The sequence below is a fragment of the Mytilus edulis genome, chromosome 11 (assembly GCF_963676685.1).
Source record: "Mytilus edulis chromosome 11, xbMytEdul2.2, whole genome shotgun sequence".
NCBI classification, from domain to species: domain Eukaryota; kingdom Metazoa; phylum Mollusca; class Bivalvia; order Mytilida; family Mytilidae; genus Mytilus; species Mytilus edulis.
Genome location: NC_092354.1, coordinates 62,515,114 through 62,537,240, shown reverse-complemented (window position 1 = coordinate 62,537,240; position 22,127 = coordinate 62,515,114). Strand labels below are relative to the sequence as shown.

At 31.9% G+C, this 22,127-nt stretch overlaps 1 protein-coding gene across 1 annotated transcript in view; it reads left to right on the top strand.

Annotated features, from left to right (window-relative positions):
* LOC139495973 (uncharacterized) overlaps positions 1–21,863 on the top strand; it is a 46,810-nt gene extending 24,947 nt beyond the window's left edge. Inside the window, exons 6-13 of the mRNA XM_071284400.1 lie at positions 11,515–11,739; positions 12,526–12,888; positions 13,403–13,509; positions 14,132–15,343; positions 15,740–15,770; positions 18,316–18,575; positions 19,522–19,549; positions 20,340–21,863. Of these exons, the coding sequence (XP_071140501.1) occupies positions 11,515–11,739; positions 12,526–12,888; positions 13,403–13,509; positions 14,132–15,343; positions 15,740–15,770; positions 18,316–18,575; positions 19,522–19,549; positions 20,340–20,659 (2,546 nt within the window). The 3' untranslated portion in view covers positions 20,660–21,863. The remainder of the gene's footprint in view (positions 1–11,514; positions 11,740–12,525; positions 12,889–13,402; positions 13,510–14,131; positions 15,344–15,739; positions 15,771–18,315; positions 18,576–19,521; positions 19,550–20,339) is intronic.
* The last annotated feature ends 264 nt before the right edge of the window (positions 21,864–22,127 follow it).

Below are 22,127 nucleotides of genomic sequence, written 5' to 3'. Positions count from 1 at the left end.
TTTTATTTCGATATTACTTTTATTTCTCCTATAATTTGAACAGAAAAAAGGACATTAACAAAAACGTATGTCTCTTCCGGAGGCAGATTGTAAGCTTAAATGAACGGTTATTCCATTTTTTTATTTCATTTTTCCTTCAAGTATATCATGTATATGATAAAGTTGATTTATAAAAAAAATACAGCGAAATCCTATATTAGACAAAAATTGGATTTATACTCAGGAGCCCCCTTAAGTTATACATAAATGCTTATTTAAACTCCCTATATCTGCACTGTGTATTGTTTGACGTGAAAAAAGAATCTAAGATTTAAAAAAAAATGTCATTCGATATAAAAAAAAATTATTGAATGACATTTGACGAATTTGTACGATTAGGTTAGAATTGAATTTTTCTCCGCTATTGCAAGACGCGTACTCATGTGGTAAATTGTCTACGTAATATATAGATGTTACACGACAGATGTCAAATTTGCACAGGTTTAAATAACACTTCCAGATCATCTGATATCATCCCTGTCTGTGATGGGGCTCGTGTTGCTCGATCTTGAGTGTTTTATAAGTTTTGTTTTGTAGTCTGTCTATTCATCGTTTTTCGGTTTTAGCCTTTTGTTATCCACTTATGAGTTTAAATATACCTTTCGTTTCCTTGCCCTCTCCTTGTTTTCTTTGAGTATTGTTATGGTTGTTCATGTCAGAAGGAAAAAGATTAAACAATTATATGAATTATGTTTTAAGTGCCTGTTGTCTAGCACAAGGTTATATACCACTACACTACACAAATGTTTGGTTGGGATTGCTTTTATTGATTTTGTAATTAGGTATAAAATAAAGTCAGTTGTGTTTGTTCATAGAAAATATCTTTGGTTTGCAGACACTATCTTCAGTATTAGCGTATAAATCTCTCTGATAGTTTAGTACAAGGTTCCATATGAAAAACGAAGGATAATGATTGATTGTGAGGGTTATTTTCGTTACTGTTTTGTAATTGGGGACCAAAAAGGGGCTAGCAACAATGCAATTAAGACAATAACTTGTGTATAAGAGTATATGTAGAAGTATATTCAAAACAGTGTAGCTACGGCCATTGCATGGCGACCGTAATTATCCAATTGACTGGGACAGATTAGGGGAACGTTGTCTGTAACGACCACATATTTTAGAAAGACAGTTAGTATTTATTATTGGGGTCATGGTCCAAAATTGTTTAATGATTAAGGGCTTTAAAGGTGCAAAGAAACTACTATTTTCTGGTTTCTGAAATATAACTTGAATATTAGTCTACTTATTGCTATTCAATTAGGCCACAAGGTGTTATACCATAAAATAAAGTATTGGATTGGTGTTACGATTATGACAGTAACAGTTTGGTTCAAAGGGGTCAAAACTAATTCTTAAGTTATTAAGTTATATTTTGTATACATTGGTTATCTCTTTAAAAAAAAAATTACCAATTTCAATGGGGTTAATTTAAAGGCTGTAATTATAGATATTAATGATATGCTGAATCTAACCGGGTATTATCAGTTTTGATTTTTGGTCCCGTTTTTGTTTTTTAAATTGATAAATATAAAAGTTCATTCGAGCACTCAGCTATTTACAAGTTGGTAGAAATTAAGGTCTATAGGATCAAAAATAAGTTTGATTTAAAAAAGAAGAAAAAAAACACTTTTATTTTGATGCAAGCCCCAAAACTCATACTTCCTAAGTCAAAAAAAGTACTTTGTTTATCCCATTTTTTTTTTGCATAGAATTCAGTTCAACCCGGCGCGAGGGGCCGTCTAAAACTTAAAGGTGAGGTTGGAGATTTTTTAGTAGGACATCACTTTGCTGTGCATGTAGTGATTCATGTGATTTTGTGTCATGAACTGACACAACGCTTTTCTTTTAATAGATTATATCACTTATATGTTAAAGAATGTCAACTGTATACGTACACACTTTATTCAAAACTTAAAATGTTATAAAAAGGCATATTGTTACGTTTTGCTTTTTTAATACGACCGCAAATTTTTTTTGGTCGTATATTGTTACGACGTTGGCGTCGTCGTCGTCGTCCGAAGACATTTTGTTTTCGCACTATAACTTTAGTATAAGTGAATAGAAATCTATGAAATTTTAACACAAGGTTTATGACAATGAAAGAAAGGTTTGGATTGATTTTGGGAGTTTTGGTCCCAACAGTTAAGGAATTAGGGGCCAAAAGGGCCCAAATATGCATTTTTCTTGGTTTTCGCACAATAACTTTATTATTAGTAAACAGCAATCTATGAAATTTTGACATCAGGTTTATGATCACAAAAGGAAGGTTGGGATTGATTTTGGGAGTTTTTGTCACAACAGTTTAGGAATAAGGGTCCAAAAAAGGTCCAAAACAAGCATTTTTCTTAGTCTTTGTACAATAACTTTAGTATAAATTAATAGAAATCTATGAAATTTAAACACAAGGTTTACGACCACAAACGGAAGGTTGGGATTGATTTTTGGAGATTTGGTCCCAACAGTTTTGGAATTAGGGGCAATAAAAGGCCCAAATAAGCATTTTTTTGGTTTTCGCACACTAAAATATTTATTTAAATATAATACAAATTGACAGGATACAATGAAAAGTTGAAGAAACATGAATGTCCCTAGTACACAGATGCCTCATACACTATCATTTTCTATGTTCAGTGAACCGTGAAATCGGGATAAAACTGGTATTTGGCATTATAATTAGAAAGATCATATCATAGGGAATGTTTGTACTAAGTTTCAAGTTGATTGGACTTTGAGCAACATTATCAAAAATGTCCTCGACCAAAATCTTTACCCCGAAGCTGGACAGACCGACAAGCGAACAGACGAACGGCTGCACTGACCAGAAAACATAATGCCCATTAATTAAACATTTGAATATCCAGTAAACGGGCCCATGTGTATGGTTCCAGAGGAAGCAGATTAAAATCTTAATTTGTCTTGATATATGAATAACATTTCTGTATATATACAAATTGACCAGATTCCCCCTTGTGATACGCTATTCGTACAAGACTGTTTTAAGAATCTATTTTGATGGTGCTCACCTTCACTAGTTTAGTCGTATTTTTGTTTTTAAATGGAAGACTAATCAGAGATAATACCAATGGGTGTACATTCGTTTACGCTTTTAAAAAGGTGTATTTATTATATGTCATTAAAAGGAATTCCAAAAATAAAAAATAAATCTTTTGGCTTGTAGTTGGAGGCTGTGCACAGCATTTGGTTTTTATTATTAATATAATTGTAAGGTGTCATTTTATCGCAATGTTGTTGAATGTTTTACTCACTTGTTCATGTGTATGTCTTGTTGCAAAATCATTTTTAAAAATTAAGACCTCTACGCCGTAAAAAAAATACATATGGTGAACTATGTATTTGAAGCACGTCTTATTTTCTTCTACCTAAGGGATAATCATAATGCTCTCATATGCTCATATAAATACGTTTATACCAACACGATTAATCACTAGATACAAAATAAGTTATTTATCTTGGTTATATAAATACGGATATTTCTTTTATTTGACAGTCATTCATTAAAAGTTACGGTCATCATTTACAAATTACGGTCATCTTAAAACCAATTACGGTCACCCTTGTGATGAATTACTGATTCTGTTACGGTCTTCTCGATTGTGATTTACGGTCATCTGAGCGATTTTTTTAAATACAAATTCCTGTTTCATGCACATTTCTCGGTAGCAATTAGTGATTTCCGTGTGAATCTTTATTAATTTACATCGTATCAATTTATAATTTGTAACGAAAATGATATAGAAAGACTTTAACAGACAATACAGATACTGACTTATTTTTTTATTCGACATCTTGGGATGACTGTAAATGCAGTTACGGTCATCAGCTTTACCCCAGTGACAGCTGTAGTTTTATTGCACAGATAAGTTCAATAGTTTATTCGAGTATTTAATTGACAAATTTTAAATATCCTACACTTCACAAATGTATAGAACAGTTAAACAATAATTTGATAAACAATATGAAATAAAATAAACTGCATTTTTCTATCACAATAGAATTTTCAAAAACAAAGGATTAGATGTAAAAAAATCATTCGAAGGTGTGCAGTTGTAGTTGTACGTCTTTACTTTTACAAACCAGATTACTGTGTAATCAGCAAAGAAATACTTTTTCTCATTATTTTTCTGATAAATTCTGAACAAATATTAGTATAATGAATTTTTAAGATCATATGATCGCAATAAGCAACTGTGATTCTTTATTTTATTTAAAAACCGTGTTTATAGTAAACATTTTTTTCCATAATACTAACACGAGATTGGTATCTGTAATTGAATATTTAAAATGAAATACCTATTATAATATGAATATTTTTCAATCTGAATACAAAATTTAACTGCGCAAGTTATCTTCCTTTTCAACTTTTCTGAAGTAAGTCAATATTCTTGCATTTTACGAACTTTTATTCAGACACTCTACAATAAACTGAGGTGCCAGCTTCCAAATAGTGATACAGACCAATGTCTTTTTGCATACAGACTGGATAAACAATACATAGTAGCGTATGAGCGCATGATACGCCTGTCGTATGTTCAAGGAAGAAAGTTAAAAAGATCTCAATTTGGAATCAGAAATTTATAAGATTTAAACACAATTTATTGTCTGGAAACTTCAGAAATGCTTATTTGGGCCCCTTATTTGGCCCCTACGCCCTACGGTTAGGACCAATACTCAATAATTAATCCCAACCGTCCTTTTGTGGTTATAATTTCATATATTTCAATCAACTTATTCGAAAGATATTGTCCGGAAACCAACCATCGTCGAACGACAACAACGATGGCGACATGATACCAATATACGACCACAAAAATTTAGCCGTCGTATAAAAAGTTGTGAATGGGAAAGGGGTAGATAAAAAAACAAAATTGTGGAAAGAGGGGGGCGGGGGGGGCTTTTTTTCTCTCATTTCAATTTTAGAAATTAAAAAGGATATTTCTTCAAATATTAGGTTTTATTTTGCAAAATAAAGGGTGGGGTGGGGTAAAAAATGAAAAAAAAAATGAATATAAATTCAAATCATAAAACCAATTCTAAGTTCTTTGACTACAGTTATTATGTGTCAGAATCATATTATGTGTCAAATATTTAATTACAATCCATATTCACACCTGTATCAAGCGCGAATGTTGTGTCCATTTTTGCCCCAACTGTTCAGGGTTTGACATCTGCGGTCGTATTGAGCTGCACGCAGCGAAGCAATTTATTTATGAATAAAATCACATAACTCGGAAACGTATAATATTTAATTTAGAACAAATCAAATGAGAGCATACAACACTCGAAATCCCTCTACTTGTAATATATAGAATGTAAAATCTATAAAATTTATAAGAATCGAAAGGGAGCTTACGTCAATAGCTATAAACTGTTCACCAAAGTTTCATGCAAAACAGCATACAGAATTGAATTGATCTAAAGGAAAAAAATGATAAATTCATTTGAATTCCGAGAAGTATTTGCGAAATAAGTAGACTTGAGATAGTAACCTGTCGATTTACACAGAAAACTAATTCAGGTCGAGATATTCAGCTGAAACAGTTGAAAATTTTTAAAACATTCACTTTAATCTTGATGTTAACAAAGGGGCTGCAAAGATATTCCAATTTCTACGTGGAGTCAACATAAATAAATATGTATTTATGACAAGTATATCTTTATTGATAGTAAGACTTACAAATTCAGTGTAAACCAGTTCGTTGACATTTTAAAAGTTATTGCCCTTTAGTCACACACCTTCGAATATGGAAAAAGGCTCTCAACCAATGAAAGTGTAGGATTTGGTGTCTCGTTATTGTGAAGAATGAATGTAAATCATGTTCTTTGTAAGGGATTATCCTATTATTTGGTCTTTTTACAGTTCCAAACAAAGAGTTTTTTTATAAATGAGTTACAACTGCCCCAAAGCACATTTATCAGATTGAAAGGACTTATCTCAGTGATTGAACCTGACTAAAAGTTGTATTTCAAAACAAAAAAATAATCTAAAAAATTGAACTAAATTACTAAAACAAAAACACAATTTCAAAGCAAAGCAAGAAAACTAAATAAGTTTTAAAATACAAAATTACCTAAATATTTACTAGCCTTCCAAAAACTCTGATTACTGAATGGTTTGGAAGAATTTCCAATATTTCCAATAAAATAAAAAAAAAATAAAAGGAATTTAAATATATTCAAAATTTTAAAAGGCATTTTATTAGATTATTTCCTTCACTCAATGAAATAGTATTTGATTTAAAAAGCCGGACTGTGAAATGAAATAAGTTGTAACTCAAATGTATCTTTTTTTAAATTTGAACTATAATTAGAAAAAGGATAATTCCTCACTAAATTATTGCATGATTTACATTCATACTCACAATAAGGAAACACCTATCTTTCCTTTGTACTCGTGTGTCACCTAATGTCTATAACGCATTTTTAACATTCCTCAAATTAAAAAACAGTCCTTCGATCCCTAAAACTAAATCTTAAATGAAATGCTAAGAAATGAAGTCATACATCAATAATAAATATTTAATTACGTTGCCTATGCTGACAATGAAACTAATTCTTGAATGAAACCAATCAATGGATCATTCGAGCCTGAGCACTTTACAATATTCTAAGTTTGTAAGAGAATGAGAATCCCTTACTTCATGATAAGTACTCGCTAACGCTCGTACTTAATCATGAAGAAAGGGATCATCATTCTCTTGCATATACTAATCATATGACTTTTTGGATTATTATCATGATAATACCATCGGATATTTTGATACAGGTAATGAGACATATGTAATAGTTCTTATACGCATATACTTGAATTTGACTGTTCCGTTAGATTGTTTATTTGTTTCACAATTTTATAGACCAGTTGGAAAAATTTCCTTGTAGCCTTCCCTTAAGTTTGATCAATAAATGCGCGAATGTGGGATCCCGGGATTCATAGAGACCCTAGATATAAAGCAAAACAAATGCATAGTTTTCATCTCTTTTTTATTACAAATAAAAAAAATCATTGTAACTTGAAAATTTTTAAAAACCCAACAAAAAAATAACTCCGTATTGTTGGATAAACGAGCATGACGCCTTAGCGTCAAGGCAAATCTAATAAAATGAAATGTGAATGAAAAGTCTAAAGCTTGAAGTTGTTCCATTACCATGGTTAATGATAAATAAAAAACATTTAATCAATAAAATGAAGTTTTTCATGTACATGATGTAGATGTTGTTTATTTAAATGTTCTGTTGGCTTTATATAACATTTATGAATATTACAAAGTAAAGATATCAGCTAAATATTTAGATAAGATAGGTGAATTTTGCATTTGATGGTTTTTAAAAGCAGATCAAAAATTATTTAGAATTGGAAATGTTTGGGTTAGGATTAGTAAGGAATAAACACATCTCTTTTAGAAGTTATTGTTGTGTATAGTAGGATTGGAAGTTGATTTCTCCATTTTACACATCATTGTTATTATAGCTATCACTTTATTAAACGTATTATATTAGTATATGATTATCTCTTACTTGAAAGAAAGATATTTTTTTATATGAGTATTTAAACTAAGCTTAAGTGAGTTTTAAAGTGCGAGTTAACTTTTTTCCCGATATTTAATCTTTATTTAAGATAATTTCAAATAAAAAAATCAGTAGGTTGATAAACGTTTATTTGTCTTTTATATCATACTGTGAACTTTAAAACAAAACCCGATCCGACTTCCAGCTGGTCGCCGCTTATTTAAAGTCGTTCTGAAATTATCTTTATAAAAATCCATCTTTTTAATATATCATATAGGTTCTGATATAGGTTTCAAAAAACTAGATTATATTGATTATATAAGTTACCTCTGACGACGATAACTTGTGTTTGTGTCCCTTTCATGCAATAACGAAGTGTGCTTCGGCGTCCAATGACATTTTGGTTCGCGTGCAATAACATTAGTAAAAGTGTGTGGATCTCTATTAAAATTCTAGCACAAGGTTATATACCATTACATAATAATTGGGATTACCATTTTTCGGGGGAATTGTCTCATCGATTTTGTAATTAGGGGTACAAAAAAGTCAGTTCATAGAAAATAAAATTGGGAAACAAACAAAATAAGCATGATATCATAGATAACTATCGATCAAGACGGAATAATTGTTTTAATCCACACAGAAATTGATAAAAATATATTTACTTTTGTAAACAAATGAAAATAACACGTTTATTTTTTTTTTTTTTGCGTCCGAAGCGCTTTTCTGGATTTACCTTCATCAGGAACGCTCAAAGACAAACATTTAAAATCCGAAGATGTATAAGTACCGAAACCGTTGAAGAGCTGTAACCTTTATACCCCGAACACATGTCATTAAAAGATAGAAATATATTATTTAAAAAAATCTTACATGTCATTGAAAAATATAGTGTTGGAATAATTATCATAGGGGTGATATGAATGAAACGCATAATATATAGGTTGCATTTCTGTTAATATTGGTAATGCATTTTACCATAGGAACTCCCTTTACGACTATAACTGCACCACTTTTACTATGAAGTTTGGAAACTATCCTATTCATATGCACGATTATTTTTTCAAAGGTCAAAATATAGATCTGTCTGGCATATTTTCAACGTTTATATGCCCCAAACTTCTTTGAGTTAAACTTACACTAAATTTCTTAACTATCCCTACCTCGACTGTAGAGTAACCATAGATTTCAATATGAACAATATTCACATTGTTTATATTTTCTGGTCAGATGCAAAATACAGATCAGAACTTGGAACCAGTATGTAAACAAAATTAATTTTCTATGAATATTCTAAATCTCCACGAAAGAGGCGTTGTTGGAGAAACAGCTGTATTTACAAAGTGCAAACTAAAGGATAGAAAAGGGAATAAAAAAGATCAACCAAAAATAAAAAGATAAGACAAATGAGCTAAAAACTCTAATAAAAAAAAAAACTGAAAATTATATATATAATAAATCCAAACAAAACGCATATATACCTGTAGAAGAAAGAAATAATGAATTAGCTAGTGGAATTGATTATTTTCTAGTTTGTCAAGAAATGAGACCAAGTGTACTCATAACTCAGCACTGATTTACGACCTTCTACAATTCAATATACATATCACTTAGCGATTTCACTTAAAATCAATCATTGTCAAGGGAACAAAGGAAAAGGATATTTCAAATTAAACAACAGTATTCTTAACGACGAATCATACCTAATAAAAAAAATGCTTTAATAGATCTATGTGAAAAATTAAGAAAGAAAACAAAGCCCAGCAAATGTGTGGGATCTGAACTCCAACAATATTAGTTTGGTTAATAAACTGAAAGAAATAATTTCAAAATTTTACTTAAGAATAATCATATGACTGATAAATTCAAAATCTGAAAAAGAGTCAGATCAACTATCATATATTAAACAAATTAGACAGCACTTATATGGGGCAACGAAAATATCAAATTATATGTAAAGGTCTCAATTTCAAAAACTGGAATTTTCTATTTGTAAATGACATAATTGATAATAAAGGAAAATTGAATCAAAATATGATTTAAGATAAACTACCCTCCCATGATAATTGGTTTTCAGAATATTCTTAATTGATGAAAGCAATACCGAAAACTAAATAAAGAGGAATCAATTAAAACAAAAGTTGATATTGGCTCCGAATATAAATTTAAAGATAGAAAAGGAAAACTGGTATCAGTTAAAAACATTTCCTCCAAAGACATATACATTTCCGTCTTAAATAGATATTATGCAAAACTAATAGGATTTCAAAAATGGGACAACATGTTTATATTAGAAAACAACACGAGCAAACGACAACAAATGCTGAACTATATATATTACTATATACAGATAATAAATTCAAAATATTAAGATGGCAATTTCTGCACTACATTTTACCAACCAAACAATTATTTTTCTCTTTAAAACTCCGCTATGCAATATTTGAAATGTCATCGAAAGTTATCAACACTATTTTTCGACATGCAAATTTCTGAATTCATTTTTGGATCAAGTAAAACTATTACTCGATAAACTTAAAATATGACATGGATACAAAATAATCGATACAAGTTATTACAGTATTAATAATTTATTGACAATTATACTTTTTACTGTATACACAGGGTATTATTTATCCGAGCCATTATTTTAAAGAGACAATGGTTACATAAGTGTTTAAATCAACATAATAATGTAATGTTTCCTCATATAATTTATTATTGGAGAACACGACAAACCTAGCATACAAACAGAAAGTTATGGCATATACAAAGTGTAGTTATTAAACCGTTAATTAGTCAAATTGAGTTTTTAACACAATCTAAGGCGGTTGAAATATCAAAAACAAGGGATTATATGTTAAAAACCTATACGAGGTTGTGTTTCTGTATTTTAACGTTTTCACTGTTACAAACAGGATGGCTGTGAAAGCAGCAAAGAAATGCGTGTTCGCATTACTTTTCTATTACTATTATACTTGAATATATAGACAAGCTACGGCAACTCATGTGCAAACCTCGAAATAGTGACACAGACCGATGTCTATGTATGAGTTCCAGTGTTCCTCTGGTATCTTGCCCATCTTCTATACACATACACACGCAAGGCTGGATAGACACACACTAAACAAACGAAACACGCATGAAACATAAAAATACTAATCATAAAACAGACTTCACAAGATTTAAAGATAATAATGATTCAAAACATTTGAATCATGTTTAGAGAATAATTTGCGAAATAAATAGACCAGAAAATCTGTCCAATCACACTGAAAAAAAATTTAGGTAGATATCGTCAGTTTAACCGTTTGAAAACAAATTCATTAATTTATCACTATTCTACAATGTTCTATTGACGTTGATATCGAACATTTCTTTAATAAACTGCAAAAATCCAATTTATACATAAAGAGAGTAAAACATGAATACCTTCTTATAACAAATACTTCTACAGTGGGAGTAAGAGTGTTAAAATACATGTTCTTTGGAACTGACGTATAATTAAATGGGATTTAAAAACTGTTTCGCCATATTTGCAATTTATCTATTTGAATGTCAGCTTTGACGTTCATATATAATTATTGTTAATAAAATTAATCATAATGTTAGAAAGTCTTTAGAAACATACGATTAAAAATATTTAATTATTGATATTTTAACAAGGTGTATAAAAAGTATAGAAAAAATATAACACATGATTTAAAAAAGAGTCAGTTAATATCGATCAATTTATTACAAAGGAGAAAGTAGCAATAAAAGGTCAACTCCAGCCTTCAAAAAAGTTATAAACATATACATATACATATATTTTGGTTAGCTATAAGGCCCAAAGATGAAAAGAGCAGATAAACTAAAAAGAGTCAGCAACCGATGCAAAAAATATACTGTTATCTTAAATGAGGTTGGCATGAGTATTCTCATTTTGGGAAGCATTTTCAATTGTAGATAACAAAAGGCATCTTCGAAATCTTTTATCTGCGGATTTAGTACCATCGTTTGATAGCCGAATTTTAGTAGTAGGAGCTTATGAAGCCGGAAAAACAACCCTGGTTGAAAATTTAATCGGCAACGAAATTCCTAGAGATAGACAGAGTACTGATGGAATAGATGTGTACTTTGGAAAATTGTTATTTGATCTGATGACGCAAACACTTATGCAAAACCCAGAGGGTAAAAATCAATTTATCTACTATTCTTTAAATACAAAAAATGTAAATGCCTTTTACAAACTTTAAGCTACATCTGAAAGTATATAATAAGGGCTATGGCAATTGATGTCCATCCATACCGGCAAATAATACATTTGATATTTTACAGGTATGACCCTGATTTCACCTTTCATTTTTTGTCTTTATACTGACTAGTTCATTGCTATTATAATCGAGACAAATCTACAAGAACTGTTGTTTCAATAGGCAAAGAGGTACTCACTGGGACAAAACAATATGGTGTTGAAAAAATTAAGGATTTAATCTTTGAGCTTAACATTTAAGACAAAAATCCAGAAGACGTATATTATACAACAGAGATGACAGCAGTGTGTCTCATCGTGCAGTGAAAAGCGCTTACAATCCAAAAATTATATAAATAAAGGCAACAGTAGTATACCGCTGTTCAAACTCATAAATCCATGGACAAAAAACAAAATCGGGGTAACAAACTAAAACTGAGGGAAACGCACTAAATATTAGAGGAGAACAACGACACAACACTACAATGTAACACACACAGAAACGGACCAAGCATCAGACAAAATTCCACGAGAATAACAAATATAACATCAAAACCAAATACATGAATTTGGGATAGAACACACGGCAAAATTGAAACATGCAAACATGTTTCGGATCTTTTTTTATTTTCTCTTGACATTCCAATTTAGGACATATCTTACTTTTCAAAAATGTTTTTTTATTCAAGACATAATGAAACTGTCAGAATTCTATTTTTTTCTAGGTGTCCACAGTTTTCCCAAGGCAATTTACCAAAAGGTTTCATCATATCTTAAATCAAAGAAAGAAGAAATAACTGTACAAGAGTCCGATGTCTTCTCGGTGAAAACTCAATCAGATATTCCAGATGAGGAAGTAATACAACAACTTTCTGAAAGTATAAATAAATATAGTGATTCCAACGACCTTCGACATCGTGAAGTTATTCCAATTCCTGTTTTAGATTTTGCTGGACAAATAGTTTACCATGTAACCCATCAGACCTTTATCACTTCACATGGAATTTATCTTATTACATTTAATGGCAGTAGGAATCTTGATGATCCTTTAAGTATAGGAAAAGGAGAAAGAATCATAACAATACTTGGTAGGTCCTGTAAATTTCTATGTATGTTTTTGTTTTGTTGCACTTAAGTGTTCCTGTTGTTATATTGTGCTCTTCTTATGATTGATGTGTTTTCCTCGGTTTTAGAGTGTAACCCGGATTTGTATTCTCCAAATAAATTTATGACTTTTGAACAACGGTAAACTACTGGTGCTTTTATCCCTACAGGGAGATCATTATAAGTATGATACATGTACACACATTTATTATTATGATACATGTACACAAATATATTATTATGATAAATACACACAAGGAAGGAACATTATGTAATAAAATAACATATTGTCATAAATGAAATGTGGACTTGGTGGCCGAATTGTCTACGAAGTTACTTATACGATACTGGACTACTAACTGTTCATTGTATATTCTGCTGATGACTAGTGCCTTTTTCCTTCTGGCACTCCTGTTTCCTCTACAAATAAAAACTGATGGTCAGTGAAAAACAAACATCAATAATTTAATCAATGTTAATATTTCAACATTTTTTTAGACAATATTCGACAATGGGTTTCATCGATTCTGATGTATAGCCATCCTGATTGTAAAGACTATCCAAAAGTCATGTTTGTAGCTACCCACAAAGACCTTGTCTGCCAGGTAAAACGACTTTAAAAGGTTATTGTTGATACTCAATACGAGGTGCAATTTATATTATAAAAAAATACTTGTTAACCCCCTCTCTTACACGATTATCCTATAGGATTGGACAATTACATTGTGTAATGCAATTTGAAAAAAACTTACACTCTGGACTTGCCTGGAGTTTTGTACGATTTGCTAAGTCTACAACATATGATTGTTGATAGCTAGGCTATACGCATGCAAAATACCATCCAACAACAGTCGTCAAGAGAAATATGAGTGTTTGTTTTCGGAACTAACTGACTTTTAAAAGGCATAATAACAAAAATTCCGAATTCCGAGGAAAAGTCAAAACGGAAAGTCCCGATTCAAATGGCAAAATCAAAAACTCAAACACATCACATGAATGGATAACCACTGTAATTTTCAGTTCAAGCGTTTTCTTATGTAGATAATGTTGGATTCAACCAGGTTTTAAAGCTAGCTGCTTAACCTCTAAGTTTTACGCCCAATATACATACATTATACATGCCAACGTGGCAAGAATTTAAAAAAAACATACCTATATAAAACGTTTGAGACATCTTTTCCATGGTTTAGTACCAGAAAAAGTATATCAATATCTTTTGCATTTCAGAATGAAATACCAAAGAGGCGCTCACAACTGTTGGACCGTTTATCTGCCTGTTTCACCGATGAGAAAACTAAGAGCCATCTTATGTTAGAAAAACTGGTCTTTGTCAATGCGAGAAATAATAACGAACCTGAGATGGAGGAACTAAAGGATAGTCTATCGAAGACAATAACCGAAAATCCACATTGGGAACAACAAGTACCAAAACAATTTCTTATTCTAGAGATGTTGTTGGCAAGGTTAGTAGAGGAGGGGACATATATCATCAGTCATGAAGATGTTGAAAAACTTAATACGCAAATGGGTGTGAAACCGTTGTCGGAAGCAGAGTTGGACCTTTTTTTACGCGTTCAGAATAATTGTGGGAAAATGACATATATCGAGTATCCAGACCTCCGAAACTTCATAGTAATTAACCCAACTTGCTTAATTGATGTTCTGAAATCTATTGTAACATCAATACCAGCTACTGCCAACCTTAATGAAGGACGTCTTACAGAAACTGATTTGATAAAGATCTGGAGTGGAGAAAAATACGCCCATTTTCTGCAGCATGGAGAATATTTCCGGCACCTTTTGGTTCACTTTGACATCCTGTCAGAGATAAAACGTTACGACAAAGAAAGCGGAAAAAAGATTTCTGGTGATTGTTACCTTGTACCTTGTATGATAATGAATCGAAATGAGACAACTTTTGTGGAACGACATCTCATATCAAGCAGGTGTGTGGGCTTTGTATTTGAATTCAAGGCTTTGGATGTTCCAGACGCAATACCAAGCAGACTCATAGCATGCGTGATTAGTATCTGGAATATCAGACGTCATGAGCATGTAGAGTTGCTTTTTCCTGACTTTGTAGCTGTTGTACTAGATAGGAAACATGATTTAGTGGTAAAGACTGAACGCAACACAGTAGCAGTGTACATAGTTCACAAGGAAAGAAAAGAGTTGATAATAAAAGATCTTGCGTCCAGTGTGCGACAATGTTTAGAGCAGAACCTAGCTAGAATCTCAGAAGTGTACTCTGTTTCCTTCACAAGTAAAGTCACTTCAAAGAAATATGTACCATTTGAATTGAAGTTGAAACATGGATGTCTTTCACAAGGCTGTTTGCTGGATGCAGGAGATATAGGGGGAATCAAAACCGAATGGATATGTGAAAACCATGGGTATAAGACACCAAAGTCTGACCTTGATATTTGGTACACTGACAGGGTAAGTTTTTCAGTTTGAAATTGCACAACTCCGAAACCAGTTGCTTCATGTCCTAACACTCTGATTGTTGGTCTGTATGTATCAGCTGAAAGCAGTTAAGCACTATGCTCTTTTGTAAAAGCAGATACTTCATGTGTCATTGAAGAGAGGCGAAATATATCAGAGGAACGGTCAACTCATATATCGAAAATATACTGACAAGGCCATGACTAAATAGAAAAAGACAAACAGACAAATAATAGTACACACGAAACAACAAATAAAACTAGAGACTTAGCAATACGAACCCCACCAAAACCTGGGGGTGATAGTTTTATGTTCAGTTGAGGTTGTTTTCGACTATCAAAGTAGATATTTGTTTTTGCATTTTTTTAATTGACAATTTGTTTCTTTCAGACTGTCTTAGAGTGCACAGATTCTTGTCAAGGTACAGCCATTTTTTATCCAGCTTTTTTCAGTAGGAAATGTGAAGTTTTGCCAGCCTTTTTGCATCTGTTGTCTATGGTTGCAAACATCAAGATATTTTGTCTCTATAACCATAGAATATTGTTTAACCAAACTTTTGATTGCTCCTATCTACAGAGGGAACATCAAAGAAAATGGTTTCTATTGTAAAAGAAGAGGGACGAAAGATACCAAAGGGACAGTCAAACTCATAAATCTAAAACAAACTGACAACGCCATGGCTAAAAATGAAAAAGACAAACAGAAAAACAACAGCACACATGACACAACATAGAAAACTAAAGAATAAACAACACGAACCCCACCAAAAACTAGGGGTGATCTCAGGTGCTCCGGAAGGGTAAGCAGATCCTGCTCCACATGTGGCACCCGTCGTGTTGCTTATGTGATTACAAATCTGGTAAATAGTCTAATTCGGTAGGTCACATTCATGAAAGGGAAGGGGATTGTAGTTACGACGTAAGGAACATATCCGATATCATTTGTGAAACGGTTATTCCATAACGGTCAACCAACTCGTGATGGCGTCCGTAAAATTTACGAAGGGATGATTTCAACTTCACCATTTGGAACTCTTGGTTTAATAGCTTCCTTGTGAGCAGTAACCCTCTATCAAGAAAATCATGATAGGAAATGCAAGCACGGGAATATCGTATCAATTGGGAAATATATACCCCGTATGCAGGTGCTGCTGGAATGTTGCTACTTAGAAATGGAAAGTTCACAATTGAAAAGCTGAAATCATCTCTTTTGTCGTAAAGTTTAGTTTTCAATCGACCCTCATTGTCAATTTCTAGATGTAAGTCAAGATATGAAGCCGACTTAACTGTATCTGTAGTATCCTTTATCTCCAATTCGATGGGATAGATGCGTTCCACATAGTCACCAAATTTTGAATTGTTTAGTGAAAGAACGTCATCTATATAGCGGAAAGTAGAGTTAAAGGATATTGCTAACTTCTTATCTTTCTTCCTAAGAAGTTCCTGCATGAAGTCAGCTTCATAATAATAAAGAAACAAGTCGGCAAGTAGAGGGGCACAGTTTGTTCCCATTGGGATGCCGACAATCTGTTGAAAAACACGTCCTCCGAACGTTACAAATATGTTGTCAATCAAGAAATCAAGCATCTTGATAATATCGGTTTCAGAGAATTTTTTGTTTGAATCAGAGTGATTCTTTACAAAGTATGATTTATCCCTCCCTAAGACAAGATACTTGTATCTACGTTGGCCATTCTTTTTTATGAAGCAAAGTAATACCAACTCTTTCAATTTGTCTTTTAGCTTGGAATGTGGAATACTTGTATAAAGAGTAGAAAAGTCAAATGTTTTAATACTGTTACAAGATGAAAGAGAGTTAGATTGTATGTACTCTAAAAGATCTTTGGAATTTTTAAGTATCCACATCTGATTCACGCCACCTCTAGAATAGGCAAATTCATAATTAATCAAATTTGACACGATTAAAAATGTGCATTCATACACAGTTTGACAAAGTTTAATTCAAAATTAATCGAATTAATGACTGATTTAAATTTGTTCAACTTAGCTTGACATATTATTTATTGAAATAAATTGTTCGGTAATGTATCATAAAAAGTAAAATCACAAAAATACTGAACTCAGAGGAAAATCAATTCGGAAAGTCCATAATCAAATGGCAAAATCAAATAACAAAACGCATCAAAAACGAATGGACAAGAACTGTCATATTCCTGACTTGGTACAGGCATTTTCAAATGTAGAAAATGGTGGATTGAACCTGGTTTTATAGCTAGCTAAACCTCTCACTTGTATGACAGTCGCATCAAATTCCATTATATTGTCACCTATGTGTGAACAAAACAAACAGACACAATAGGTAAAAATGTCAAAAATAGGGGTACATCAGTCAACATTGTGTTATCATCTTGATCACTATAAAAACAATAAATGTAACGAAGAAGCACAAAAAGGCATACATCAAATTAACATCCTCATTTTGATTATATTATACGATTTTATTTGTCTATGTAAAATGCACCCATCAAGGAAGGAGGGTTTTGAGAACTGGTGTAAAATTGCGCGTTTGAAATTCGCACAGGTAGACATGAAATAATGTTGTCGTTCAAAGTATGACGGGATACATAAGTACAGAGTCACGTCAAATGTATATCACAAAAAAAGGGTGGGTTAACAGTAAAAGTAATATTAATAAATAAAATAATTTTGTCATTCAAAGTATGACAAGATACATAGGTACAGAAATTCGTTCCAAAATCTAAAGACACGTTTTTCAAAATCTTAAAATAATTATGAAAATATTTGTCAATTGATTCATCAATCAATCCACTTTTTATAGACGTTGAAATTGGTTCAGCCATGTATTCGATAAATTGCAAATTGTGTATGAAATACTTTTCCTTGAAATAACACATACAAATCACAGATAAATTTTCAATAAGTACATCAATATATAGTCTCAGAAACATACTACATCTTTGTATCAGTTTTGTAATATTAATTTAGGTATACTAGACGCAGCTCTGTCGATGTTACCCAACGACGCACAGTTGCTTCGACTTTGCAACTGTCTGACGAAGGAAGACGTTCGAAGCTTGGCAGTCAATCTTGGGATATCTAACCCTGAATTTGATGCCATTGATGCCGATTCTACGTCCATGCTGAAGTTTTATAGTCTTCGTATTTGCAGAGAGAAGAATAAATCATGTAAAGATTTCGTCAAAGCAATGGAAGCTGCTGAAATCAATGGACACACAATGTGTCAGGTACTTATACAATATGTCGATCATGCTGTAATGATTTCTGATTAATCTGAAAAGGATGTTTCTATTAACATGAAGTTTGAATATGGTGTGCTACATTTTGTGTATGTACCAATTACAAGGAAGATTTTAGCACTTTCTATTGGTTTTGTAAGTAAAGGTCTTATCGATGTGTCAGCATTAAAGTCATACTTTGAAACGGTTTAACCATAAACAAAACGTTAATAACTCCTGCTGCACTGCCAAATTGTTTTTTCGACAATAGTGTTGAATATTCTTTTTCCTCGGATGCCAATTATTGTTGATTTAGACAAAAATGTGCTTTCGTTGATAAAAAAAAGTGTACGTTAAGCACATTTATTAACGTTGTTTATCTGTACCCATGGCATCAACGGAAACTGGTGGTCACCGAATTATAATGAATGCACAGTACATATTCACAAATAGAGATTTGGAAAAAATGGCTATGTTTTATATTCTGAATTACATATAATTGCATTTCACACAATGTTGATAAAATATCTATTACAGTGGAGATCACTTCTAATCTCTCATTATAACTGTCAGAATAATCTGTCAAACAACTGTTCTTCACTGTCATAGAACAGTTCTACCCTACCGTTCTCTTATATATAGAGTATGGAGTATAAAGTATTCTAAATAGGAGTACGACAAATCAACAACACTTAGAATAACTTGGATAATCATTTAAAAATCTTTAAAAGAAGACTGTCATCTTTTTTCTAGTGAGCAAAATACATGTATACTTTTTGTCAGCAGTAATTTTGTAAACTTTCATGTTTCAAGATAGGATCTGGTGTAATCTTTGATTCTTAATCTGATTTCATTTCCCTAACTACTAATTTGGGCAACTTATGTGCAACTTGTAAGTGTAAAAAATGCTGTTAAATATGATAAATTAAAACTCAAAGTATACGTTTTGTTGTAGATTCTACGACAAGCAGAAGTGCTGACTGGTATGATATACAAAGTTTTTAAATAATGACAAAATGCCTGTATACTTAATCTTCTTTAGTGCACTACCTTTTATAACAATTGAAATATCAACCTACTAGAAACGCTGAAGAGCTCATAAAACAAAAGAAAATGTCCACAAATAAAGAAAAACCCGGACGAAAATATTAACCTATGCATTAGGAATTCAATATGTAATTTATTTAATTGATTAATACTAAATTGAATTGTATCCTAAAGTCTAATAACTGGTATTTAAACGTCAACTGCAACAAGTACAAATCGTCGTTAAATAATGTTTCAAGACAAAACATTTGTTATAGGTTGTTCATTCTAAATTTAAAATGCTGCTTGCTTGATACATCTAAATGTTACTGGCAAGATACGTTGTAGTCCATGTTTAAGTTCAATACACTAAACACCAATACATACATGTTTTATAGACAATAACTTTTTACATAATAAGAAAACATTATGCTACATGTTTGAAGTCTGGAGAGGGAACTATATGAATTACTCATAATCACCCGCATGTTGATTTACATATCTCCAGTCAAATAACATTCAAGGGCTTACAGCTACCGCTCTGACTTCCTCAAACGTTATCGATGGCTGGTTTAAATTAATATTGATCCTCGGTTATGATAAGTACATATCGGCCCTTTTCTTAAAACGGTCATCAGAAAGACCTAATACTTAGAAATTAAGGGTTTAATTTACAAAACATACAGAATGGTCTTGAGTTTTCGTGTCTTACAAGATGCTGATCTATATCTAAATAACTTCTTGTAGAATTGCCAGACAAAATTTTGAATCTTCCGCCAAGTGATGAAATGTTAGATAAATTATGTCTCCGTATTGGTAAGGAATGGATGGTTTTGGGATTAGAACTTGGCCTAGAAATTGAACGTCTGGAACAGATAGAATATGAAACTGTTAAAGTACTCAGGGAAGTCAGTAGGCAGGTGCTTTACTGTTGGAGAAATAGAGATGACAACGCAACAACAAAGGAACTATTGTATGCTTTAGCAAGATCTGGACGAAATCCACAACTGATTACAGAAATTCTAGAAAATTGTGACAGTTATCCGAATATAATCCCTGTTGATTAACATTTCTAGAACCACACTGTGACATGTATGAATCATCAGATGATAAATGTTTGATTACATCACATTTCGAGGTGTTATAAATAGCTTGTCCTGATGTTAGTTTGCTTATAAATAAGCTGTGATTTGTATATTGTGTATTACGTATATTTAAATACTATTAGACTTTTGTACACAGAACATTGTAAATATTAACTTAACAGACGACATGTTACATTTAGTTGCTGTTCATCATAACTTTTTGTTATAACTTTCGTTTTGAAATTAAAGAAACCCGAAAGTTTGTATTGACCAGATTGGACTAGATACGACAAAAGTTAAAATAAAATTGACCGATTTGACTTTTTTGACATTTTTCCACTATTTAGACGTAATATCAACAAATTTTAATAATTTTTTAAGTTAATATGAAAATAAGAGATGCGGTATAACTGCCAATAAGACAACTATCCACCTATGTTTAGATACACACAATGTAGGCAAATATAAACAACTGTACGGCCTTCAAGTACATTTTTCAAGAACACAGAACACCTTACCGTATAGTCAGCTATAAAAGTTCCCGACATGACAATATGAAACAATTAAATTAAGGAAACTAACGGCCTAATATTTTCTTTTTTTTATCTTGTATACATTGTACCTACACAAGTGCATTATATTTACATGCGAGGCCCTTGAAAAAGCCTAATGTTGCGGTTTATTTTAATACTAGCCTGCTTTCCATTTAAGAAAATAGTACTAGTATTATGAATTTATTTCCCATGCCTGGGGAAGATATGAACATTAATTCAATCAAGGATATTCATATTTCACGAGGGCTGTGATTTTTCGAGGATGAGCAAATCTTCATATCTCCCAATCCCAAAGGAAATAACTGCTATGGTTTATATTTATCACCTGAATATTAAATTTTAGTTAGCATACCTTTTTTCCTATCCGTTGCTTGTATATCTACCGCCCAAAATTTAGTACCGAAATTTCAGAGGGGAATATGGTACCGTGAATATTATAGTCAGAGGGGGATATGAAGTTTTGAACAATGTCACATTGGATTGTCTCAACCAATCAAAGAGTGACGAAACTATCAACATGTCTAAATGTTTACTTCCTACATCTTACTGTTTTGATAATATGCTCTTTTTGAAATTACATGTACATGTATATCGTATTAGTGCTTATATTAGATAAAATAACCATTAAAGATTTTTTTTGTTCGTCTTATTTGCTATGAACTCGCGAGTTTTTAGCCAGTATTATGATGTCAAAGGTACCCGTTCACGTCTCCTGAATAAGGGGATGTAGAGATACACGAACACAACCACGTCTGTTATGATGATTGATGTGTTGAAGTGGCCTTCTCCAGTATGCACCCCAATTTTGTTTCACTTATTTTGTAAAATTCATATTCTTTATTAAAAAATAAATAAATCAGGGATAGCCACTCTTGCTTTATCGCTAAAGTGCTCTG